The 27,208-nt window shown below is 46.0% G+C and overlaps 1 protein-coding gene across 1 annotated transcript in view; it reads left to right on the forward strand.

Annotated features, from left to right (window-relative positions):
* The window catches only part of RHPN2 (rhophilin Rho GTPase binding protein 2), a 220,404-nt gene that overhangs the window by 66,303 nt on the left and 126,893 nt on the right, over nucleotides 1–27,208 (forward strand). Inside the window, exon 2 of the mRNA XM_069216541.1 lies at nucleotides 6,718–6,833. Within this exon, the coding sequence (XP_069072642.1) occupies nucleotides 6,718–6,833 (116 nt within the window). The remainder of the gene's footprint in view (nucleotides 1–6,717; nucleotides 6,834–27,208) is intronic.

A 27,208-nucleotide genomic window follows, 5' to 3' on the forward strand; every position in this document is an offset into this window, starting at 1 on the left:
AAGCTTCTTTCTACGTCCGTATACATTGGTTATCTTGTTTTAGGGAGTCTGAACTATTCATGGAGTGAGGACTGGGATGAGGAATACAGAAGAGGTGGTAATTACCTTTATTATATATTTGATTGAATTAGTGCTAAGACTTTACGAGAGCCGTCCAAGCCCTGTGATGCCTTATGCAACAATTGAAAAAAGACTTGTAGCTGTAGCAGAACAAGCATGCTTAACTGGTTTTGATTTAAATTGTGCTTGTATTATCACAGTTTTGCTTTGGTGTGAGACGTCATCCGTGCTTGAAGCGTGAAAAAGCTAGGTCTCCTTACCTGTTCAAAGTAAAAGTCTTGAAGTTCTGAAATCTATCAAACTTCCATTTTAAACATTATAGGCCTGGAAAGGTTTTTTGTGTCTATAGGCAATTTGAAACCTACTTGCAAAACCTATCATTTTCTACTTAAAAGGAAGGTCCAAGGGAAAGAAAGTAAAAATAAACAATAATTGTCATTTACCAGTATACCCTCCTGGAAGGTGGTTGTTTTTCATTTCTAATTCGGAAAGCATCAACCTGCTGCAGAATTGTTCCATGCTTGTGAAGCACTGTTTTCTCTTTGCTCCTAGTGTAGCAGGCTCCAGTTGGCTCGCTTGGGCCACTGAATGCTCTGCCATTGTCGTGATGCCCTCTACTGGTTGTAGGGGTTCCCCTTTAACAATCCTCCTCCAACAGGCTAATGGTTAGAACAGTAGATACCAATCTGCTCTCGCAGACCTGACTGTCCCCAGCCCATTTCACCAGCAAGCACTGACGACATCAATATACCTCAAGGTCATAGAACTACCTTTGCGAACACAGGGCACTAAATGTTCAACAAAACCTTTAAATCTTTCTCTTCCCTTTACAGTTTAACATTCAAAGCCTGCACTCTGATCCGGTGATTCAGTTAACATATGCAGTCATGTGTTCAGGAGTTGTGTTGGAGTCGTTTCATTGCAACACTGCTTATGTGAGCATCTAGTTAGTTTATCAGACCTCAAATGAAATCCTTAATCAATGTTTCATTGTTGCTGGAAGTTCAGAACCACGATTCACATCTTGGTGGCTCCAGCGTAATTGCAAGAAAGTTCAATTTCTCCAAAATTCATGTTTGCTAACATTTTCCACAAAAGGTTTTGTAAATGATAACTTGCAGGATAATTTTGAGCATTTAATGTTGGGCTCTTGTTTCCTTTTGCATCCCCAGTGATGTGTACCCCGTGGCTTTAAGGGTCCTCTTTAATACAGCCTTACGACTGTTTACTTCCCATTTTTTATTGGCTTAATCTACCAGTGGTATTCGTCACTCGGCAGTTCACAGATTCCTGAGAATAACCACGTTGTATATATCTACAACAGGTGCTTGTTTGCAGAAGGCTCTATATCCTGCTGGGCTCTCAGTTAGTCAGACAACAACATTTTCTTCTACTTTCTTTGGGGCTTGGTTGTTTTATAAAGATTTAAAGTAAATGTCTTGTCTCTATGATTAATTTTGTGTTTTCATTTTACATTTAATGTCAAGTGCTTTGATAAATGCTTGAGCCCAAGAAATACCCGTTCACAGAACAGTGCGTGTTAAACATAATACCCTGAGGGCCAAACGTGAACTCTTTAGAGAGTAAATAAAGCTCTCTCTGTGCCAAATCTCTCCACGCCCTATAAATGTATGCCTTGTTATTCAAGTTGCAAAACTGGTTTCTCCTGTGAATGACCTTAAGACTGAGTGAAATTTACCTTCTCTTATCTGGCAAATAGAACATGCAAACTCTGACACTATTACGGTTTCCAGTACACACATGCGCAAGTAATATTTTTTGTTATTTCAATAGAGTTTAATTCCAGAGGTATCTCATACATAATGGGATGGGAGCTTCCCCTGCATAGGTAACGGTCGTGTACCCCTGCACTGAGTATATATATAGTGTGTGTTCAGAGTCTTACAATTGCTCCTCGTAATAGGAGGTCCAGAATTTGTCCAGTGACCTGGAGGGGTTCAAAAAACATACCCTCATGGTGGGCATTCTACTACTGTTCACGCCCAGGGTGCATCAGATAAAGACCCTCATTACAAATTTGTTGGAATAGGATGGGTATTTACCACACTTGATAAATACAGTTACCCCATGGTAAGCTATTTACTATGTGTGGTAATTACCTCCTATTCTGAGTTTTCAACAGGAAAATGAGGCATAGCATGCAGAATTCGTTGTTAACACACTGAATTTCACATGTTTTGCTTTTTTTCTGGGCCTTTCCTCCCAATACATTTTGGCAGGTTTGACTTGCTGAAATTTATGTGGGGAAAGCTGCGATGGTGTGATAATTATCACACAACTTGAAATTCTGATACATGTGTAAACACATGCTTGCACAGGGATCGGAATTTAGCCCTGAACTTGTAATGAGATCCAAAGTATTATTAAAAGTACACTATGGTGTTTAAATCTATAGTGTGACCATAATTATCTGTGTTAAAGAGAAGCAAGTCTACCAACTACTCCCATGTAAAGTTCCACTGTTATATGAATCCCAGAATCTTGTGCTAACTCCTTGTGTGCATATTGATTGCTTGTAGGTGTATTGAGTGTGTAGCACATGAATGGTAATAGGGCTCTGTACTATATGAGCCTTGAATACTGTGGCCTTTGGGATCCATTTTGGAAGCCCCTAGTTTCACCATAAAATTGTACAAAAAAGTGATGAATGGAATGCTTGAATTAGTCCCAGTCACTGGTAATTAATCGGTCCGCATCCCAGTCCATCGTTATTTTGTTCACTATGCCACCTCACCAGTCCAGGGTTGCTTGTGTTCTGGCTCAGGGAAGACTGGGCCTTGAAGTTTGGGATGGACTGTTCCCACTGGAGTAGGATCAAGACTGATGTGCATGTGGCTGGGTCCACACTGAGGTGGCAGTGCATGCAAAATAACAATGGACTGGTGCACAAATCTGAGTAATTACCAGTGGCTGAGATTATTGTAAACTTTAGTGTGCCACCCTATGCGGGATGGGTATGCCCAGATGGGGGTTGCACGCACACTGGGTCACTGAAACCAAGCTATACCTGGCTGATGAGTCCTAACTAGGGCAAAACCTGTCCTTGGTTGCTTGTGTTCTGGTTCAGGGAGGACCTGGCATGGTAGTTCAGGCTGGGGAGTTCCCATCGGAGCAGGATCAGGACTGATATGGTTGGGTCCAAACTGAAGTAGCATGGTGTGTATAATAATGTTAGACTGGGAATGTGTCCCGAGTAATTACCAGTGGCTGAGATTAGTTCAGCATTCCATCCATCACTTTTTTGTATACTTTAGTATGTTTACCTAGTTTTACCATGGCATAAGAGGGAGGACAGCTTCAAACAGTCAGTGGAAGTGTAGTGCTTGCATTCTTGTAACTGAAGGATGGAGACCCACTCACTGCAGTGAGGGACAGTGGAAACAGGGCTACATTTAGAAATTCACTGAGTTCCTTGCTAGCAGAGCTTTTGATTCCTGAGCGCTGCCATTTGGTAGATGATAGGAGTGAAGGGTGGCACCTCAGTGTCTGGTGAGGAAGTGTCTAGGTAGGGTCTACCTTTTTGTCTGTCTACTTACTGCATCAGGAAGGCTGATGACAGTTGTACAGACCTCAGTCATTATTATGCTCGAGTTTTGGATGCTTCTGCTTGGAACCAGTCCCCTTGCTACCTGCTGTAAGAGCTATCACTTTGCACAAAAGCTGCACACAGGGAGCAGCCTGAGAAAGACATTTGAAAGAGAACCAACCCAAACTGGTTCTAAAACCTCAGACAGTGGATTCACTGGATAAGTTTTATAAAGGTGGGATCTGAAACAACTCACTTTATATTTCAGTCCCAAGTTTTTCTTGTTCAAGGACATAGTGCTCTACAGAATACTTGAAGAGCTGCTGTGTAACCAGGTCTTGTGTCTGCCTGACCCCGGTCTACTAAAGGTGAGGGAACATTAGCCAAAGACTGCACTGTCAGTTGGAGGAGTTGAAGGTCTGCCTGCTGTGCCTATTAGCCTTCCTATTAAGAGAGAAAAAAATTGTACCTGGCCCTGCATGATCTGTCTAGGAGGAGATGCCCAGTGTGTTCCCAGTGTGAAGAGTACCCAGAGAAAGCTGACTTGCCCAGAGAGAGACATAAGGAGTGACCCATGTTGTGAAAAGGTTCACACCCTGGGTGCACAGCGCAGTTTCCATTTGAGCTATGCAAGACTGTACCAGAAAGAGTATCCTGTGATGCCCAACAGTTTGACACAGGCTTAAGATACAGGTGCTACCGCTTCCAACACAGTCAGTGATACCTGTGTATCTGTTAAAGCAGCCAGCCCTGGTCAGCCCAGAGACCACAACTCCCAGAAAGACACCACTGCAAAGGATTCGGCTTGCATGGTGCAGTTGCCACACTAAAACACACCTATCTGCAAACTCCTCTGTTCTGTTGCTGCTGAATACTACTACTGCCGCACAGATCTCCCTCACCATTCTCCCCCTCGTAGTTGGTCCCGAGCAAGGCTGCCAGTCGGGCCCTCACTGCAGAAGCGCCACTCATGTCAGAGCACCAGCCTAGACCGTATCTGAGTCAAAGCTTGGACTGCTACAGTAACCAGCAGATAAAATATGGGGGTTAGTCTGCACCGAGGTCAACAGACTAAACACATGCAAACAAGTGCTCTGCACACGCTAAGACTTTTTGCCGAAAGGGTAAAGAGACATAAAATGAAGTTGCACATTTGACGTCTGAGACTACTTGAGCTATCTACACCTGCACCTAATCCACCCTAACTCGCAGTGTGCAGGGGACTGCAGATATAGGATCTCGATCATAGATGGAGGATGGAGAGTACCGGTAAGGCGTGTGTAGCACCTCAGTGTTTTACACAACTGAGACTGCAACCCTGTCAGTCCATTCCATTGCATTGTGTAGAATTTAGTTCAGCTGTCTGTTTACAATGCTTTATACATAAACAAAATAAGCACTATGCCGAACATTACGTTATTGTATCTGCTGGTTGACTATTGAGCTCTGCGCTTAAGCCACCAATACTACCTCCCTGGTACGTGGTCCAGCTTGGAGCCATGGTCATAAGGCCTAGGGCACCCATGACAATGACTACACCCACTATGTTTGGTGGCCAGTAGCACCTGTTTGCCCTTTGGCTCCCAACCAGGGTCTGGAAGACTTTTAAGATAGGCGTTGATACTAAAAATAGGATTGGCCTCTCACTTTGCAAATCACTGGCGAGTTCATCATTAAGTTGTCTGCAGTTGATTTGTTTTAATTTTGTCAAGTTTAATGTTGGAGTATGGTTTGCTCATGATAAGTATAGAGTTGCAGTAATCTAAATAAGCACATACGAACCATATGAAGAATACCTGCATTAAATTGAGAATACCACTACCATACAAGCGACATAGCCAATGTCATGCTGCATTCCCATACTGTGCTTCTCAATCTGCTGGTAAAGGCAAAAACCCTGGATTTAAAATTCAAATAAAATAGACGTATATCTGCCTTCAGGGATGTTTCACAAAAATCAAGTATAACTCAAAACCGCTGACGGCTCCAGGATTTGTTTTTAAGCTGTGGGCCGTACGAGACCAAGGAGTTGAGGTTCTCGCTCTCACCTTTCAGAGACAGCCTAAAGAGGAGCACTCCTTTACCTACATTTTACTCACATTCCTTTTGCAAAGCTGATTTAGAAGGCGGATGTCTAAAAAGCTATCACTATCTTTTTCTAACTCAAGAAAAAGAGTTTACGAATACTGACAAATTTGCAACTTTGCTTTTGTTTTGAAAGAGGCTCAGCGTGAGACCTGCCACCAAGAGCTGATTTTCCAAGAATGGCAGTTCCACCATACTGGTGTAATTTCGATGTCTCGATACTTGCTTCCCTTGTAGTTGCAAAGCATAGCATTTTTTTTTTTTGCATGTGACCCAAAATGATATTGTGCTGCAAACAAATTGGCCTACAAAGAGGCATGGTAAAAAGTATTTGAGAAGTAAAAACTGAACTAAACTCATTGAAAATGTTTGTTCTAGATTTTGACTTTAACTATTAACAGGAAGGCAAATGCATGACCTGCTCTGAAAGTTATGAGGATTATACTTAATTATAATGGGATCTTTTTGGAAACCGTCCTATTATGGTAACCTGTTGAGGTGCAACACACCTGTGCCAGCTTTTCCTAAGCATCCCCAGGGTAAAACATTTGTTATTGCAGGTTTTGGGAGATACATGCAAGTGTCTGCAACAAAACTGTGTGCATGGTTAAATAGCTGTCTTGCAAGAGACCTCCCGAATGGAACTTACCTGCTTTTAGGAGTGGGGGGAGGGGGGTTCAATAAGAGGCTCAGGGTGTGGAACCCAGCTCATAATTGGCTTCTCCTTGGGAAGTACGGCTGATGAAATCCAGACATTTACTATGAAGATCTAAAGTATGTCAAGTTGTTAATGGAATGCCGTTGATGGCAAACATACAACTTGTATAGTTCATTATTGATGTGTTTTGGGAATCGGTAGGTAATTTCATTGTCTTGAATTGTTTGTGCAGATTCTGTTGTCTTCATTGAAGCTCACACAGATTTGCGAGTTTGGATTGCTTGGCCCACAACCCGAAATATGTGTCTTTGTTTTTAATTTCCTTATAATGCCCATTTGACACGTTGTTTGTTTTAATTTATTCCAGGGCTGTAACCCCCTTGCCAAAACTGGCCGCAGCAAACTGCAGAATGAAAGGGCCATGCTGAACCAACAGATCATGAAGGCCATGCGCATGAGAGCTGGGGCTGAAAACCTGCTGCGGTATGTTCCCACCATCTCTGTTCTATTCAGTGTCAGCAGCAAAAAGCTCCCTTTGTTCTCCACCACTGATGTGCCTTGGTTCCCAGCCCAGCCTCCGAGGCCTTCCAGCGCTCCCTGAATGAGCTGTATACAGGATTCTGCCCCAACCCTCCCCTGCTGTTTATCTAAAGTCGTCTGTCATTTTTACATGAAGCTCTTTCATAACGTTTTATTAAATATGCAGATATGTCAACCAGTGCATTCAAGTAGACTTGTGTCTGCCGACTTGTTTGGGCCCTGAATGGAATCCCTTTCTAATTCTGGGTGAAACTAAATCCAGTCACCTTTGTGTAATGTTCCTCATGCAGTGTGCCATTTAGTAGTTTTTTCTTACCTCTTTGTACCTGGCAGGGCTCTGTTACTTGTCCTTTGTTTGTGTCAGTTCGTCGTTTGATTACAGGTTGTATTTGCTGCTGTGTGTCTCCAATGGTCTGATACCCTGGTACCTTGCAGTGCCCCAGCGGGCACTTATGATATATTGATCGTCTGTTAGTTTTACCAGTTTATCAAGTTAGTAGTCGGGCACTGCCTGTCCTTCACCGTGATGCCGATGAAGGGCTTCCAGCTGCATCCAGCCACTGCTCTGTGCCCAGCTGCCATGCCAGCCCCTTAGGACTGTGATACCTAAACCTGTTATCGGCTAACTGCCGGTGCTCTCTCTATCACACGGGTCTTCTTTTCTCCATGTTCTCATTTCCTGCAGACGATGCTCTATGGAGCACTATTCCCTAAGTACCGAGCGTATAAAGTAGATTATGCCAGAAGGATGTATCAGTGAGATGAATGTTCGCTTTTGAAACAAGCAGGGATCTCCAACTCATGAGTTTCACTCCCGGCAACGCAAACTCAGTGTCCCATCTTGCAGTAAGGTGGTAAGTGGATCGCAAATGAACTGGGAAATAATAACACTTTTTATTTAGACAGCTCAGGTTCAGTAGAAGAGCGCTAAGAGGTGCGTTGTTATAAATACGTTTATTACTTCGGATGCGGTAGCAGTTTATCTGCTCAAACAGACAAAGCATGAGCCGAGCTACTAACCACTTCGCTGTTCGAACATATATTTAAAGTATTTAAAACAATGGAAACGCATTAGGATGAAGTAGAAAATGGGGGATAAAAAAAGCTAGGGCCATAACTGGTGTAATCATTATTAGAAGCTTGTTTTGCCTCGTGCTCATGGGCCCAGATGTTTAGCTCAAGCCTGACCTGGGGTTTTATTGGTTTGTGCACCTGTCCGATCATTGATGTTCTAAATCCACTGCCAGCACACACAGTAAAAATAAATCTATAAATAAATTGTGAACGCTGACCAGCCCAGGAACTTTCATTTTTCTTAGTACGAGTCTGGAAGCTTAGGTATGAAATGTAACCTACGGGTCAGGGGCGGAAGTCGGGGCTTTCATTGCATATCTACTTTTAAATCACTGTCCCTCTTCACCACTGGAGTAGAAAGATGAGTGAAAGGGGGTCAATTGGGGTTATGGTCACCTCGAGTCCAAGTCAAGTAGTATTCCTTATTTGGACACTGTGCTGCCTGATTCGGGTACCCAGGAGGGAGCTGTGGTTGGGCCATGTAAGCGTGTATTGATGCCTAGAGACAAGCAGTAAGTGATGCCGAGCTTTTGACAGAACTAGAGGTCACCCACGTGTCCCTGCAATTGCTACACCCCTTGACCCTGAGGATCTTAAACATTTCAAAGGTGTGTGAGAATTGAAGGCGGCCCCCCACCCTCCAGGTTACATCACTCGATGTGCAGTATACATTTAAGGTTGACAGTGACAGAACGGCGGGTCAGGTACACGTGCCCTCAGGGTTTCCTTCAGACAGCTGATCGCACCAAGACTGAACCAGGCACATTTATCATTTAAGACCACAGGTAAACCTAAGCAGCCAGTACTCATAAAATACATAAGGCTGCATGCTGCCAGCCAGTAAACTTATGCAATGGTTGACCACAGATTCTGGGGAGGATCCCAAAAATAGCAACTGGACTTTCACATGCCAGTTCGCAGCACATTCACTCCTTCTTCAATATGGTGCGCAGACTGTGGCGTTCCAGCCAGGTGAGCTCTCGAGTGGGACAGAGAGGAATGCGCTCTGGGCAGAGAGGGTGTTTTAACATTTGTAACAGCTGGAAGTGTTGCTGTAGGGCGTAGCACAAACCATTCCATCCTGTCCTTTTCACAGGAACAAACCATCGCTCAGCTGTCAAGTATAGCCTGCTCGTAGATACATAGACACGTCCGTGTGCTCAGAATACACAAGCTCCCACACATCTCTGTGCTTGTTCATTTTAAGCCGAGGTGGACTACATTGGTTTTGTTTCAGTGAAAATATGAGCGGAGTGTGAAGTTTGCACTTCGGTAACGTAACACCTTCTTAGGAAAAACAAGCATTGGCCAGCCCTTTAATCTCACTTTGTCAATGCATGTTTGCTGCCACCACTGGCTTGCCAGAGGGACGTATGGCCTTTCTGGAATGTTATTTAGTGTTCTTTAAAGAGGCTATCAGGCTGCTTCTCTACGCAACGTTATGGTAATTTTGGAGTGGTATGAAATGAAGTATACAAAATGACATTGTTATACCATTCTAAGATATCCATCACTTTGTGTCTAGATGCAATCTGACAGCCATTGTGGAAGTACATAAGATAACTGTTAGAAATGGAGTTTCTGGTTGGCAGTCAGTTTGCACTCTGTCCAAGCAGGTATCCTCACTCTAGTCAGGGTAAGGGAGATGCACAGTTCAGATAACCCCTGCTCACACCCTTTGTAGCTTGGCACAAAAGGCTGGTAGCTAAAGTCTTTGCTGTCCCTGAGACTTCTTAACAGGAGGCAAGCTCAGTCCAAGCCCTTGGAGAAACTTCACAAGCAGGGTATCCAGAAAAGTCCAGTCTTTGTCGTCTCTAAGGCAGAAGCAACGACTGCAGGCAAACCCAGCAAAGCACACACAGCAATGGGACAGTACTCCTTCTTCAGCTCTTCTCCTTGGCAGAGGTTCCTCTTGTTCCAGAAGTGTTCTAAATGTCTGGGGTTTTTAGTCCTCTACTTATCCTTATTTATGCCTTTGATGTAGGCAAACTTCAAAGGAAAGTGTCTGTTGTTGACAAGATCCTGCCTTGCCCAGGCCTGGCCCCAGATACACAACAAGGGGTTGGAGACTGCATTGTGTGAGGACAGTCACAGCCCTTTCATGTACAGGTGTCAGGTCCTCCCTCCCCACTCTAGCCCAGAATATGTAGGACACTTCCCAACTCCCTTTGTGTCACTGTCTAGAGGGAATTCACAAACAGCCCAATTGTCAGTCTGACCTGGACGTGGCTTCCACCGGCAGGCAGTGGAGCAGAATGGTTACACGAGAAAATGCCCACTTCCAAAGAGTCGTTTTGTCAAACTGACAGTCTAAAAACCAAGTCTACCAAAAGATATATTTTTAAATTGTGAGTTCAGAGACCCCAAACTCCATATCTCTCTCTGCCTCCACTGGGAATCTGCACTTAAAAGATAATGAAAGGCAGTCCCCATGTTAATCTATGGAAGGGATGTGCCTTGTAATAGTGAAAAACGAATTTGGTAGTATTTCACTATCAGGACATGTAAAACACACCAGTACATGTCCTACCTTTTAAATATACTGCATCCTGCACAGGGGGCTACCTAGGGCCTACCTTAGGGGTGCCTTACATGTAGTAAAAAGGGATGGTTTGGGCCTGGCAAGTGGGTGCACTTGCTAGGTCAAATTGTCAGTTTAAAACTGCACCTACAGACACTGCAGTGGCAGGTCTGAGTCATGTTTACATGTGGGTGGCACAATCAGTGCTGCAGGCCCAATAGTAATGCTAACGCGTCCCTTTATGATAATGTATTACACATCAGGACTCATTTTAGGCCAATGAATCTTTTGACCCAGTTGAGAGACACCTTAGGACGAGATAGATAATCAATATATCAATCAATACATCAATAATGTAATCAATATTTATCACGATAATGCATTTCACTTTAGTCAAAGTCATTAATCAATTCAAAGACACTACCATGAACTTTCAGCCATGAATAACCACACCTTGATTAGTAGAATTTTATGAGTTTTATTCCCTATTGCTTACAATTCTAATATCAGGTACGTCAATCTCAATACCAAGAAACATATTAGCATAGTCACGTTATGGCAACTTTGATAAGATTTCATTAAGGCGAGAATTACAAACATCAGAACATAACACGGCGTGAACATAGATAAAGTTTAGCAGAGTGTCAATAACGCGTCAGTTCAACAAAGCATAGTCCCGGTCGTTTGTCTATTTGCGTCAGTTTTGGTGAACACCTGTTCTAACCTCTGGTTAGCATTCGCATGTTGGGCTTCATGCAAAACAATTTAGAACACTAATTTGGAAAACATCTATCTAAGGTCTCTGTCAAAAGTAAGCAGTTGGTACCTAGAAAGGAAAAGCAAACAGACAAATCACAATTGTATTGTCATAATTACCCTCCAAAGTTTAGGTCAGCGCACAGGTTCAGTCTTCGTCTTTAGGACATCTGTCAATTCGCCATCAGTCAAAACTCAGCTCTGGGGTAAAAAGGCACTTTCCTCATAAGGAGGTAAACTGTAACATGGACAAATCTGAGGGCAAGGATGGTTTTAAGTAAACCCACAAGTCACCAAACAGAATGACAGAATTTATGGATAAAATCAATAGCATTCCCTACCTAATTCTAAATGACTCCCTGTGACATGGGTTTTTATCCCTTTTCCATTGTACATTCCCCCAAAATTCTGTTGGTCATCTGTTATACCCCACTATCTTTAACCTATTAGAAAATACATTAGGTAACCCAACTCTTCACCCCATATTGTTTTACAAGTCTTTGATTGGTCTTCGTAATTGACGTCTTCAGAGGTGGCACGTCCGGTATGATTTCATCTTTCTGTAATTCTTTGCACATCTTTTGGTCAGCAGTTCCATTGTCTTCACCGGTTTGAATGACCTTGTACATTACATTAATCTACACTTTTTCAATTTGCTTTTAACATTTATTCTGCAAAGGCTGTGAGAACGGATCTAACATGGTTACATTCGTCTTCTAATTTGAAGGAAAAAGAACATGCAGGGTCATGTCCCTTTGTGAGTCAGCATACTGAAAAATTGAAAAATGCATTTAATATGAGAGATGAGGCAGCTAAGCTTCGGCTCATGCTAACTTAAGGCCTATGAGAATTTCAGTACAGATTCAATAACGCAATCATTAGTATACTTATTTAAACATAATATAAACATTTTGGTCATTATTATTAGTCTACGTATACATTGGTGGCCACTCCTCATGGTCACAATTCAAGTGCATGTCTAAGCAAAATGACTATCATTATAGTTTCTATGCAGCATTATCATACATTGATTCATAACATTTCATGTTAATATAGATTATAAAGCTATGCTCTCTCAGTAACATTTGATTTACAGGCCCTGGGCAACTCTAGTGCACTTTATTAGGGACTCACTAGTAAGTCAGATATGCCTATCTTAGAAAAGCCAATTAAAAATACAGTTTACACAGAGAGCACTTGTACTTTAGCACTAGTCAGCAGTGATAAAGGGGGTCATTCTGACCCTGGCGGTAAAATCCGCCAGGGCCAACGACCGCGGGAGCACCGCCAACAGGCTGGCGGTGCTCCCATGGGCATTCTGACCGCGGCGGTACAGCCGCGGTCAGAAACGGAAAACCGGCGGTGTACCGCCGGTTTCCCGCTGCCCTGGGGAATCTTCCATGGCAGCGCAGCTTGCTGGGTGTCGTGGGGCCCCTGGGGGCCCCTGCAGTGCCCATGCCAATGGCATGGGCACTGCAGGGGCCCCCGTAACAGGGCCCCACAAAGATTTTCAGTGTCTGCCATGCAGACACTGAAAATCGCGACGGGTGCAACTGCACCCGTCACACCCCTTCCACTCCGCCGGCTCCATTCGGAGCCGGCATCCTCATGGAAGGGTGTTTCCCGCTGGGCTGGCGGGCGGCCTTCTGGCGGTCGCCCGCCAGCCCAGCGGGAAACCCAGAATACCCGCGGCGGTCTTTTGACCGCGCAGCGGTATTCTGGCGGTCCCAGCCAGGCCGGCGGCTTCTGCCGCCGGCCGGGGTCAGAATGACCCCCAAAGTGTCCAGAGTACCGAAACCAGCAAAAACGAAGTCCAACATCCAGTCAAAAACCCAGGTAGCAGAGGCAAAAAGACAGGGGAGGCTACGCCAAGGAGGGCAGGTCTAACAATAGCTTCCTGCTATTGGCTTTGCCAGTGTTTTTACCACAATTGTATAAGCATTGGTAAAACCAATACTGGCAGTAGCGGGGTGGATGGACAATAGTGGTGATGACTTGGAAGGTCGGGAGAAAGCGAGATAGAGACCTGGCACATCAGCAGAACTCTGTTTTGACTGAGTAGAAAAGGTGGTGGAGAGAGTTGCAAAAAGCAATATGGAGTAATATGGAGGCTGTGTGGGGTTGTTACTTGGGAGTTGGAGGCTAAATAGAGGGAGAGCTGGAGATAGAGAGAGAGACACACACACACTGGCCTGAAGAGAAAGAGGAGTGAACAGGACATGCACACCCTTCGAGTTCTAAAGCTCTTATGGCACATAAGCATACATAAAGGACAAATAGTTCAGTGAGGTCAGCAATACATGGATACATAAAACCAGTCAAATATCAGAGTGAAACCAAAATACCTCAAGTGCGGGACAGTCACAATAAAGAGGAAAGTCGTTGAATCACAAGATGGAAATTGAAGCAAACAAAAAAGCCATCCAGTCACGAGCAAGGGTCAGACCCACACCAAAATCCAGCTATATGTTTAGTATTGGCTACAGAGCCACAAAAAACAGAGAATGTGACAAATGACACATGGATCCTTTCATAAATCGGCAGCTGATTTCTTTAAATCGTGTCAACTGTTTGATCCCAGTGAGGTGAATCTACACCTTTTATCACAAAATGTATTTAAATATATTCCCAGGTTTTAAGACGTGTTTACTAAAGCAGAGTTTTGTATCTAAAGTACAACTTGCTGTCTTTAAAAAGTAGTGCCTTAATATAGTGGAATTCTGGTGATACATACTATACTGCATCCAAAACTCTGCCACAATATCTGTGAGAGGTTTGTCAGTGACTGTTGATTTTGCGGTCTGCTAGGGAATATTTTCCATCGATAAGGATGTGTTATGAGTAGACATGTCAGTCAAGCTTCAGAAAATAGCCATACATTTTAAAACTGGATATATGTAACGTTAAGTTGATTATGTTTTTAACCTCTGCACATACTATCATGGTTGGACTCTTGCTCTAGGCAAGACTGCTGGTTTAGGGATGACAGCACTTTTGTTAGTAGACGACTAGGCCAATCTTACAACAAGTCGCAACTGTTGACCCAACCCTCCTGGCTCACAAGCAGTGCCTCACCAGAAACCCAAATAGTAGAAGGTGATTTGTGGCAGCCTTCACGTATGGACTCAAGAGTGCGACATCTCAGGGGAGTCGTGGTTAAAAGAAGATTACCCTTTTCTCACATGAGTAACAAGTCTCACTCACACACAGGCAATGAAGGAGATGCAGAAAAGTTTTCAATAGTTTTTTTTTTTTTTTTAACAAGACTGCAATCTACTGCAAAATGCATGAGCTGCAATGATTAGGATAATGAACAATGCAAGAAGCAGAATTGTAAAAGCGAGAGTTGTGAATATAAAGACCCCCCCCCCACTATCTTGCAACAATATGAGATGTGAAAATAGGCCCTAATACCCCAGCATCATGAACCTAATCTGAAACCTAAAGAGAGCTAAGTGTGATCAACCTAATCTGCCAGTACCATGTCCAAGAGAAACGCCTCCCAACCCTCGTTACCTTGGAATGAGGTCTCTAGATTAGGCCCCATGGGGTTACGAAGACTGGGTCTGCATCAGTACGACGTGTAGCATAGATAGCGTTGATAGCATCTGGTAGGAATCCCTCTGATAACCTTGTCTGCGTGAGATGTATTTATACAGATCTTGTAGGACCCCAGATGCAGGTATATTCCCAAACAATAGATAAAAAGGCATGCTTGGGGCAGCAATTACATAAACAATTCCTTCCAAATATACATTATGTTCTGGGCACACGCAAGTGAGAAAGAACATGATGTGAATACCTACGTATATCACTTGTCTTTGACACTGATAGTTACGCCTTCAGAGTGGCACTGATAACGTGAAATCAAAAGATCTTCCCAACTATAAACATAGCAGCCATCTTGGAAGAAATAATTAAACAGCAGGCTAAGTCAATCAATCAATCAATCAATCAAGGTATTTATACAGCGCGCTACTCACCCGTGAGGGTCTCAAGGCGCTAGAGGGGGGGGGTCACTGCTGCTCGAAGAGCCAGGTCTTGAGACGCCTCCGGAAGGCGAGGTGGTCCTGGGTGGTCCTGAGGTGGGCAGGGAGGGAATTCCACGTCTTGGCTGCCAGGTAGGAGAAGGATTTACCCCCGGCGTTGGTTCGGCGGATGCGAGGGACGGTGGCGAGAGCGAGGCTGGTGGAGCGAAGTTGACGGGTGGGCGTGTAGAAGTTGAGACGACGGTTGAGGTATTCGGGGCCCTTGTGGTGGAGGGCTTTGTGTGCGTGGGTGAGGAGCCTGAAGGTGATCCTTTTGTTGACGGGTAACCAGTGCAGGTGTCTCAGGTGGGCGGAGATGTGGCTGTGGCGGGGTACGTCGAGGATGAGGTGTGCAGAGGCGTTTTGTATGCGCTGAAGACGTTTCTGAAGTTTTGCGGTGGTTCCTGCGTATAGGGTGTTTCCATAGTCCAGGGGGCTTGTGACGAGGGCGTGGGTCACAGTTTTTCTGGTGTCGGCGGGGATCCAACTGAAGATCTTTCGGAGCTTGCGAAGTGTGTGGAAGCAAGAAGACGAGACGGCGTTGACTTGCTTGGTCATGGTGAGAAGGGGGTCCAGGATGAATCCGAGGTTGCGTACGTGGTCTGAGGGGGTCGGTGCGGTGCCCAGGGCCGTGGGCCACCAGGAGTCGTCCCAGGCGGACGGGGAGTTTCCGAGGATGTGGACTTCCGTCTTGTCTGAGTTCAGCTTCAGGCGGCTGAGTTCCATCCATTCTGCGACGTCTTTCATTCCATCCTGCAGGTTGGTTTTGGCAATGGCTGGGTCTTTGGTGAGGGAGAGTATCAGCTGGGTGTCGTCGGCGTAGGAGATGATGTTGATGTTGTGTTTGCGTGCGATGTCGGCGAGGGGGCTCATGTAGACATTGAAGAGAGTAGGGCTGAGCGAGGAGCCTTGTGGGACGCCGCAGATGATCTCGGTGGGTTCCGAGCGGAAAGGCGGGAGGTAGACTCTTTGGGAACGGTCCGAGAGAAAAGAGATGATCCAGTCCAGGGCCTGTCCTTGGATACCGGTGGAGCGGAGGCGGGTTATTAGGGTGCGGTGGCAGACGGTGTCGAAGGCAGCCGAGAGGTCGAGGAGGATGAGGGTGGTTGTTTCTCCGTTGTCCAGTAGGGTTCGGATGTCGTCGGTGACTGCGATGAGGGCTGTTTCCGTGCTGTGGTTGGCCTGAAATCTGGACTGGGAGGGGTCGAGCAGGTTGTTGCCTTCGAGGAAGTTGGTCAGTTGCTTGTTGACGGCCTTCTCAATGACTTTGGCCGGGAAGGGGAGGAGCGAGATGGGGCGGAAGTTCTTCAGGTCGTTGGGGTCCGCCGTAGGTTTCTTCAGGAGAGCGTTGACTTCTGCGTGTTTCCAGCTCTCGGGGAAGGTGGCAGATGCAAACGAGCTGTTGATGATGGTCTGGAGATAGGGGGTGATGCTGGTGTTGGCTTTGTTGAAGATGTAGCGTGGGCAAGGGTCCGAGGGGGCACCGGAGTGGATGGTGTTCATGGTAGTTTTGGTCTCTTTGGCGCCGATGTGTGTCCAGGCGTTGAGGGTGACGGTTGGGGCTGTGAGTTCCGTGGTGGTCGGCGGGATCTGTGGACCGAAGCTGTCATGTAGGTCGGTGATCTTTCGATGGAAGACGGTAGCGAGGGAGTTGCAGAGTTCTTGTGAGGGCGTGATGGAGTTGGAGCTGGTGTTGGGATTGGAGAACTCTTTGACGATGTTGAAGAGTTCTTTGCTGTTGTGGGTGTTCTTGTCCCGTCTCTCTTTGAAGGATGCTCTTTTGGTGGCGCGGATCAGCTGGTGGTGTTCGCGGGTGGCGATTTTGAGGGCTGACGTATTTTCTGCGGTGTGTTCTTTGTGTCAGGTTTTTTCGAGGGTACAGAAGGTTTTCTTGGATTCTTTGAGGGCGTCTGTGAACCATGGAGGTTTCCTGGTGTTGGTCTGTCTTGGGAGGCGTCTCAGGGGGCGAGGTTGTCAGCGCAGTTGGTGATCCACTGTGTGAGGTTGAGGGCTGCGTTGTTGGCGTCGGAGGTGATGGGAGGTTGGTTGTGGTCGAGAGTGGAGAGTAGCTGTTCTGTGGAGATTTTGTTCCAAGGTCTGCGGGTGATAGGTTTTGTGCGAAGGTGGTGGGTCTTGCGTCTGAAGGTGAAGTGGACACATCTGTGGTCGGTCCAGTGTATCTCAGAAGAGTGGCTGAAGGATACGTGGTTGCTGGCGGAGAAGATGGTGTGTCCAGCGATGTGGATGGGGGTGTTCACCAGTTGCTTAAGACCGAGGTTGGCGAGTAGGGTGGTGGTGTTGGTGTCGTTGTTCTGCTCCAGGTGGAAGTTCAAGTCTCCGAGGCGGATGTAGTCTGGCGAGGCTAGGGCGTGCGGGGAGATGAAGTCTGTGATGGATTCGCTGAATAGGGCGCGTGGTCCAGGGGGCCTGTAGACAAGAGTTCCTCTGAGGGTGGTCCTGGGGTCGGTGTGGATCTGGAAGTGCATGTGTTCGGCGGCGAGGAGGGTGTCTTCGGTGGAGGTAGTGACGCTGATGGAGCTCTTGTATATGATGGCGATTCCTCCTACGACTTGGTTGGTGCAGTCTTTCCTGGTGATCTTGTAGCCGTCGGGGATGGCTAGGGCGATGTCGGGGCCGATGAGGCGTTAATCCAGGTCTCAGTGATGAAGGCGACGTCTGGTGCAGTAGAGTCCAGGAGGTCCCATAGTTCAGTGGCGTGCTTGTGGACGGAGCGTGCGTTGATGAGGATGCACTTGAGGTGGTTGTTGGAGCGTGGGCTGGTGGGTGGATTGCAGTCGCGGTGGAAGGTATACATGCAGGTTTGACAGGCGAAGGGTCCATGTGTGCATTTCGGGCTGGCTTGGTAGCAGGTGGTAGTACGTCCGGGGCTGAGTGCGTGGAGGGAGGCGTCGTCGTAGCTGTGCTGGGGGTTTTGGGAGCGCTGGGGGCCAGGGGTTCTGGCGCTGGGCGCGGTCCAGGCGCGGACAGGCGCAGACGGGCTCGCCTTTGGCGCGCCAGCGGCCGCCATAAGAGGTAAGGGGGGGAGGAGAGGTCAGCTGGGAGGCGGGAGACGAATGGGAGCGGGGGGCGGGGCCGCACAGGTGGCAGCGGCGGGAAAGCAGAGAGCGGGGAGGCGGGAAAAAGAGAGAAATGTGAGAAAAAAGAAGAAATTCACTGGAGAAAGGCGAGGATGGCAAGAAAATAATGAAAAAGTCAGAGGAGGAAAAAGCGCAGTGGAAAATAGAGGGGCGAGATACACAGGAGTAGAAAGCGCAGTGGCAGAGTGTAGAGGGGGAAATTCACGGGGGAGAGCCGAATGGAGAGGAGAAAGGAAGAAATGGAGAGATGGACAGGAGAAAGCGCAAAGAAGTTCACGAGGGGAGAGCCAAGAGGAGAGGAGAAACGAAGAAATGGACAGGAGTAAGTGTAAAGAGGTTCACAAAGGGAGAGCCAACAGGAGAGGAGAGACGAAGAAATAGACAGGAGGAAGCGCAAAGGAGCACCTATGGCCTACAAGAGGTGGGAGGGGTCTGGGCAGGTGGAGCTGCAGCGGCGGTGAAGCGACCTACCCTAGGGTCAAGGGTCGCTGTCTCTGCCGCGCAGCGGGCGCCATAAGAGGGAAGGGGGGGGGGAGGGCGACGAATGGGAGCGGGGGGGGGCGGGCCGCACGGGTGGCAGCGGAAGGAAAGCAGAGAGCGGGAGGCTGGGAGGCGGGAAAAAGAGAGAAATGTGAGAAAAAAGAAGAAATTCACTGGAGAAAGGCGAGGATGGCAAGAAAAAATAGAAAAAGTCATAGGAGGAAAAAGCACAGTGGAAAATAGAGGGGCGAGATACACAGGAGTAGAAAGCGCAGTGGCAGAGTGTAGAGGGGGAAATTCACAGGGGAAAGCCAAATGGAGAGGAGAAAGGAAGAAATGGAGAGATGGACAGGAGAAAGTGCAAAGAGGTTCACGAGGGGAGAGCCAACAGGAGAGGAGAGACGAAGAAATAGACAGGAGGAAGCGCAAAGGAGCACCTATGGCCTACAAGAGGTGGCAGGGGCCTGGGCAGGTGGAGCTGCAGCGGCGGGGAAGTGATCTACTCTAGGGTCAACTGTCGCTAGTAGGTTAGAAGTCACTAGGTAACGAGGTACAGGCCTGCAAGCCAGAAGGCTAAGCTAAATTCCTTATTCGAATTTAAACTAAATAGGATCCACTACTCTTCTTCATTTAATGTTATTGTAGAAAGATAAATATGGCAGAGAATAGTTTCTATGGCTTATGCTTTTCCTTTTACAGTTCTGTGACTTTTACCAAAAAATCTAATGCCAAAATCTTAGGTCTATTGATCACATCACATGAGATCACCTTTGCAGTGAGCTCTTTAATTGCCTCAGCAACTAACTCAGAGGGCACAAAACAGACACTTTGTATCATCTTGCTTTGGCTGGTAACCACGTGACATGCTGAACCTGGCTGGTGGGTGAAGAAAGTAAAACCCTTCGAACAAGAGTAGAGCACTCAAACGGTGACCAGATGGTTGGGTTCTCATAATTTCTTTAAAGAGTCCAAGACATGGCCTCTGATATCTCACAAGTCTCAGTGACACCATTTCAGTTCAGTTTTGTTCCGTGGCTTTCCATTTGTTGAATAGATATTTTGCAGTATTGCAGTGGAAAGGGTGCTCAGTCCTGGTCACTCTTGTCCTGAAAGAGATGTGAATATATCTTAGTGATTTGGGAGATGCACTGGTCGCATCTTTGGCTTATTCAAGAATTGTTCACTCAACTGTTTGAGTGCTGTATCCTTGCCCCAATTCACCAACCAGCCAGTAGTCTCCATAATGCTCCTATTGCTTTTTATATAAAAATCAACAAGCCAGTGAAATTGTGTGACGTTGTGCACTATTATTTTATAATTCACATTTCATACTGTGTTTGTTAAATGTGGTAAAGTTCAGATGTGTTTTAAATCATTTTTCAAGGCTATAAAACCTCTATTTTCCAACCTGTTTTCAGAAGTTACCTGCTGCATTCATTGGCTGTGTGGCCTATATTTGTGTTCAGTGATGTGACTGTACCAGTTTGGTGGTGGAACATTCAAAAGCCAAGGGTCTGTAATCTATAGTGCTAAGTGCCCCAATCACTCCACCCCTCCACCATCGATGTCTTCTGAAATTTGCCCTTTTGACCACAAACCACTTAAGTCCCTTTGGCCAAATCAGCAGAGGATTGTGACTTGGGACCCCCTTATCACACCAATGGTTTGAGGGTGAGTGCTCTTTTACCCACAGGAGAGCTGACATTAAAGAGTGCCAGGCAGGTACATCAGTATGGCAGAATTCTTATTAATTAGTTATTATCTGCAGCCATACAAACATGCCCATGAACTAAACTATTTCACCAGAAGCCTGAGTCACATTCGTGTTCATGAATTTGTATTACAACATTTTAATATTTAAATCCCCACAGAAACACAAGCAATTTGTTCTGGATAACATGGATTCCGTGTATCAAGCCTTCCGCTGAGGTATAGAGCGTTGTCAACATGTTATTTGGACATGGTAAACACATAATTGGAATGCACAAAAAGGCGTGGCATTGAGTTGCAGTGCATTGTATGTGGTCCAGTTTTTAGTGATGCATGCTTTCTGATGTGTTACTTTGCAGTGCTGTTTTACTTTGTCTTGTGCCTTCAATTCTGAGGTTGTGTTGGGGAAAGGTATAGGAGTCTGCATGGCTTGTGGTTTGATCTCATCTCTTTATCGGATTCAAATGAACAGTCAAAGTTCAGTGGGACATGGAAGCTGACTTCCAGTTCAGCAGTGCAGTGTTGACATCATGGCTGCAGGCACATGTAGTTCATGCCTACATTTTCAATGTTTAGTCAGGAAAATTGAGTAGCTTTTAATACTGTAGACTGACCTGTGATTCACGAAACGACGAGCCTTGTAACTATGTTTCTACACATTTCATAAAAAGCCCAATGTCTTTGTAAGTTTTTAATTGTTCAGCATTCACAGTGTCTAGTGTTCAAAGTTGCTCATGTACCGGTATTTCTTACCTGTGCATTTTGTGAGCAGCGTGGGTTTAAGCGGCCACAGCTTTTCCTCCACAGATGGATAAAAGGCTTTGTGGCTTTGCACATGCACCCCTTTTGAACGGTACTGCAGGCGTGATGGAGTGTTCTGACCCACATGCTCCTTTTTGAATGGTAACACAGGTGTGGTGAAGTGTTCACTGGGCCACATGCACCCTTTTAGATCGGTAGCACAGGCACGGTGAAATCTTAACTGGGCCACATGCACCCTTTTGAATGGTAGCGCAGATGCGGTGAAGTTGTCACTGGGCCATATGCATCCTGTTGAACGGTATAGCAGGCATGGTGATGCGTTTGCTGGGACATCTGCTTCCTGTTGAACGGTGGAGCAGGCATGATGAAGTGTTCATTAGTCACATGCACCCTGTTGAACGGTAGAGCAGGCCTGATCAAGTGTTCATTGGGCCACGTGCACCCTTTTGAATGGTAGAGCAGGCACTGTGAAGTCTTCACTGGGACACATGCACCCTGTTGAACGGTATCGCAGGCATGGTGAATCGTTCACTGGGTCACCTGCTTCCCGGTACAACGGTGGAGCAGGCATGGTGAAGTGTTTATTAGTCACATGCACCCTGTTGAACAGTAGCGCAGACGCGATGAAGTCTTCACTTGGCCACATGCACCCTGTTGAACGGTAGCGCAGGCGTGGTGAACTCTTCACTGAGCCACATGCATCCTGCTTAATCAGTAGTGCAGGCACGGTGATGTCTTTACTGGGCCACATGCATTCTGTTGAACGGATGAGAAGGTGCAGTGAAGTCTTCACTTGGCCACATGCATCCTGTTGTACGGTAGAGCATGCGCAGTGAAGTCTTGAGTAGGCCACATGCATCCTGTTGAATAGTAGAGCAGGCATGGTGAAGAAATGGCTGGGCCACATGCATTCTGTTGAACGGTAGCACAGGGGCAGTGAACTCATCACTGGGCCACATGCATCCTATTGAACTGTAGAGGAGGCGCAGTGAAGTCTTCACTGGGCCACATACGTCCTGTTGAACGGTAGAGGAGGCGCGGTGAAGTCTTCACTGAGCCACATGCATCCTGTTGAACGGTGGAGCAGGCATGGGGAAGTGGCACCAGGCCACATGCACCCTTTTGAATGGTAGCGCAGGCTGGTCAAGTCTTCACTGGGCCACACTTATCCTGTTGAACAGTACAGCAGGCGTGATAGAGTGTTCTGACCCACATGCACCCTTTTGAACAGTAACACAGGTGTGGTGAAGTGTTCATTGTCCACAAGCACCCTGTTCAACGGTAGGGCATGCAGATGAAGTGTTCACTGGGCCACATGCATCCTGTTGATTGGTAGCACAGGCGCGGTGGAGTCTTCACTGGGCCACATGCACCCTGTTGAACGGTAGAGTAGGCATGGTGAAGTCTTCATTGCCACCACATGCATCCTGTTGAACGGTAGGGCAGACGCAGTGAAGTCTTCACTGGACCACATGCATCCTGTTGAACGGTTGCGCAGGTGCGGTTAAGTGTTCACTGGGCCACATGTACCCTTTAGAACAGTTACAAAAAACAACACCCCTAGGTACAAACCAAAACAAAAAATGTTTTAACCTCAAACATACACACACACACCATTACCCTTCATTTATCTCAAAGACAATTTATTACAAATACCATATAAATATCTTCCTTTGAATACAATTTATAACTCCCCCATCATCTCACAGAAAAAAGGAGAAACAAGTGTAAAAGATATAAAGTGCTCGTATTTTATAGTAAAGAAAGACAAATGATCCCTCAAACCATTCCAAAGATAATTCCTAAAAATATATACACTTTAAAGTACAGCCTGTTGGTTAATCCTTTAACCACATTAAATCATCATATCATTTCTTCAAGATCGAATCAAATCCTCCATTTTCAATTCTCTCCCAAAAATCCAACCAATCCAGGCATGAGCAATACCGTTGACGTTTCGACCCCGTCACTCTCTTGGGCCAGATAACCGCTCCATAAGGGTCTTCATCAGGACTGATAGATAGGGGAGCCCATATAAATCCACACTTGTTCCAATATCCTTCTTCATCCAAAACCCTCACTGAATCCGTCAATCCTCATTCATCTGATGCCCACTTATTTCCGTAATTTATAGGTATCCATGCTACCTCACTAAATTTTCAAGGAATACCACCTCTGTTTCAATTGCACAACCTTTCATTCGGAACAATTCCGTCTGATTCAGTCTGCTCCTTTAGAACAGTAGCGCAGGTGTGATGAAGTGTTCACTGAGCCACATGCACCCTGTTGAATGGTAGAGCAGGCACTGTGAAGTCTTCATGGGCCACATGTATCCTGTTGAACGGTAGCGCAGGCGCGGTGAAGTCTTCACTGAGCCACATGCATTCTGTTGAACGGTAGCGCAGGCGCGGTGAAGTCTTCACTGAGCCACAAGCATCCTATTTAACAGTGGAGCAGGCATGTTGAAGTGGTCACCGGGCCACATGCACCCTGTTGAATGGTAGAGCAGGCACTGTGAAGTCTTCACTAGGCCACATGCATCCTGTTGAACAGTGGAGCAGGCGTGGTGAAGTGGTCATCGGGCCACATGCACCCTGTTGAATGGTACAGCAGGCACTGTGAAGTCTTCATGAGCCACATGCATTCTGTTGAACTGTAGTGCAGGCGCAGTCAAGTCTTCACTTAACCACATATATCCTGTTGAACGGTAGCGCAGGCGCGGTGAAGTCTTCACTGAGCCACAAGCATCCTGTTGAACAGTGGAGCAGGCATGGTGAAGTGGTCATCGGGCCACATGCACCCTGTTGAATGGTAGAGCAGGCACTGTGAAGTCTTCATGAGCCACATGCATTCTGTTGAACTATAGTGCAGGCGCAGTCAAGTCTTCACTTAACCACATATATCCTGTTGAACGGTAGCGCAGGCGCGGTGAAGTCTTCACTGAGCCACAAGCATCCTGTTGAACAGTGGAGCAGGCATGGTGAAGTGGTCACCAGGCCACATGCACCCTGTTGAACTGTAGAGCAGGCACTGTGAAGTCTTCATGAGCCACATGTATCCTGTTGAACAGTGGAGCAGGCATGGTGAAGTGGTCACCGGGCCACATGCACCCTTTTGAATAGTAGCGCAGGCGTGAAGTCTTTACTGAGCCACACGCATTCTGTTGAACAGTAGTGCAGGCACGGTGAAGTGGTCACCGGGCCTACCTTTTGCCGTTTGTGATAAACTCTGCAAACCATCTAATTCTGCTGATGAGCGCTGTTGTAACTCCTGTCTAATTAATTAATCTTAAAGTTCCACCTCAAAAGGCAGAGCTAATACTTGAGTGCTGAGAGATCCACTCTGTAGCCTGCTCGTTATTTGCAGCATGGCCGTTGAGACCGGTAGGTCCTGAATAATGATAGGCAGCACAAAGCAGCTATGGCAACTCCCTCCTGAAAAGCTTTTAGCACCCTCCCTTGCACTCATTTGAATTTTGCTGTTGCTTAGATCTGCGGTATGGGAATTACAGGCCGTTGAATAGCACAGGCCTTATTAAATTGTTGTGATGCCTTTGATTAGCGCAGCATAAGCCACTTCCGAACCTGGGCCTGAATCATGTATCGGGCATACTGTCTCTGTTTGCGCCACAGCACACTTTTAATTAGGTACTCACGGAGCAGACTAAACAATGCACCCGATTTAAAAAAATAAATAAAATAAAATAAAATAAAATAAAAAATAATCTGTGCCATCCTCAGCGCAGGTAGAAACTCTTGACAGTTCGTGATTGTGGTTAGGAGAGCACGTTGGTGAAAGTCAAGCCCTCTGTGGAGGCTCAGCAGCCGCTGTAAGGTTTCTCGCTGAGGCCATATCACCACTCCTAGGGGTACCCTGGGGGGACACATTGATGGTGCTCCATTTCTATACACCACAGAGTCGGTGCACCTTTCTACAGGTACTTTGATTCTGCATCCACCTTAGTAATGCGGCGCAGGCACAAAGGCAATGTATTCCCTCATTTGTTTCTCTCAGCTCGAATGAAATAGGGCAGAACTTTTTAGATTAGCTGATACTTGTTTTAACGAAGGTTCCACCCGGTCTTAAGATCAAAGCAGTGGATTTATTTTCTGTTCCCAGAAATCACTAAAGTTTTATTTGAAATTATGCTTCTTCTCCCCTCTCTTTTGTGCCCCACCAGGAAGAAATATCCCCATTGTCTCCCACAAGCATCTATCCCTAGGCCTTTCCAGTATGGAGATTCGAGGCAAACGAGTTCTGTGTCAGTGGCATAGCAAGGGTGCTGTGTGTCCTAATGCAAGTAGGGGATACGGCCATCTACGCCTGAGCAGAGTAACAGAAAACAAACACAAGTTGCCGCTGCTCCTGCTGGTGGATAAATGGATGACTTTTCTGTCAAATTACATCGCTCTGACATTTCTAATAAGCTCATCATTTACAACAAACATACTTCTGTTTCTTGAGTATTCTTTCTTGAATTCTATTATTGGTGTTTTTTGTTTTTCTCAAAGTGGCCTTATCACATTTTTGGTGATCAGAGCCACTCCCTGCTGGAAACCTTCGACACTCTGGAGCTATGTTTGTTCTACTGGGTGTGCTAACCACTCAATGCACAGCAGGGGCGGCTCCAAGGCACACCTTCACCTGACCACTTCCTCAGTGAAACTGAAAAGTATGGAGGATTTCCTAAATTAAAGTTCCTGTCTCAAGGACTTTCTTCTTACAAGAACACGCAGACATGATTTCTGGAAGTTTATGCCAATGAAAGTAATGCATCGCACATTAAGAACACCTTGGTTAGAAGAAAGTGTTCTCCTTGGCACCCATGCCACGAAAAACAAAACACTTCCCGGCAGCGTGCTGAAAACACTCCACACGACCCACATATCCCCTCTTTTAAGATTCGTCTTATTTCTGTCTTTAAGAGCTCACACGATAAAAAGGCAGAAAAATGACAAACAGTAATCAATAGGCATATGCTGAGTGCCAGTCTACTTACATTAGGATTCGGGCTACAGATGTACACACTCAAAATTTTACCCATCTCAAAAGCTTTAGTGGCTTACAGGCTGCTTAGATTTTGTGAGGTGTGATAGGTTTTTACTTCCAGCGAAGCGGAGCGTTGGTTATTCGCTGGCATGTCTGGAAGAAATCCCATTCTGATGGTGTTCTCACCGCTGCAAGCATGGGACGAATATGGCCTGTTCATGGAGGAAAATCATTTTAGCTTATTCATGAAGGACTGTGGATGCTCGAAGTAAAGCGATGGAGCCTGGAACTTTCCTGGATTTTGAAGTGCTGCTGTACATGCCTGGACCTGGAAAAAATACTCAGAGTCTGGCAAATGAAATAGCGTGGAGTCATAAGGGGCGGAGCTTGCAAAGCAAGTTTGATAGTCAATGTATACATTCACACAGAAACAAAATCAGCTACAAAGAAAATGACAGCAAAGACAAATGTGACAGCAAATCAGTTCTTACACACTTAATTTGTCACAAAAGAAGCTATATTTTAAAATATCTAACAAGGTTAAGACACCTGCTGCAGAGATCTGTGTATCCAGCAATTTTAAGGGGACTGTAATAACAGACAACTCTGGTGGTTAATGCATTTCAGTAGGAGTTCTGTGTTTTGTCCAGTCACAGTTTGACTCATAGAGGAGCATAGAGGGTTAATGTGCCTGCTGCAAAGCGCATTGTGGGCAGATCCCAGATTTATATTTTATGAAGATAGGTAAGTGAGCTATTGCTTTTGACAGAGAGTTAATTTTGTTACTCACAGTTATTGAGTTGCAATCCTTCTAAAATAGTACTGTGATCTATTTACTGGCATCATGGAGCTGCATGCAAGTTGTATATTCTTGGTTTAGATCCTTATTGTTTTTTTCTC

Source organism: Pleurodeles waltl, chromosome 12, assembly GCF_031143425.1.
Source record: "Pleurodeles waltl isolate 20211129_DDA chromosome 12, aPleWal1.hap1.20221129, whole genome shotgun sequence".
Taxonomy (NCBI): domain Eukaryota; kingdom Metazoa; phylum Chordata; class Amphibia; order Caudata; family Salamandridae; genus Pleurodeles; species Pleurodeles waltl.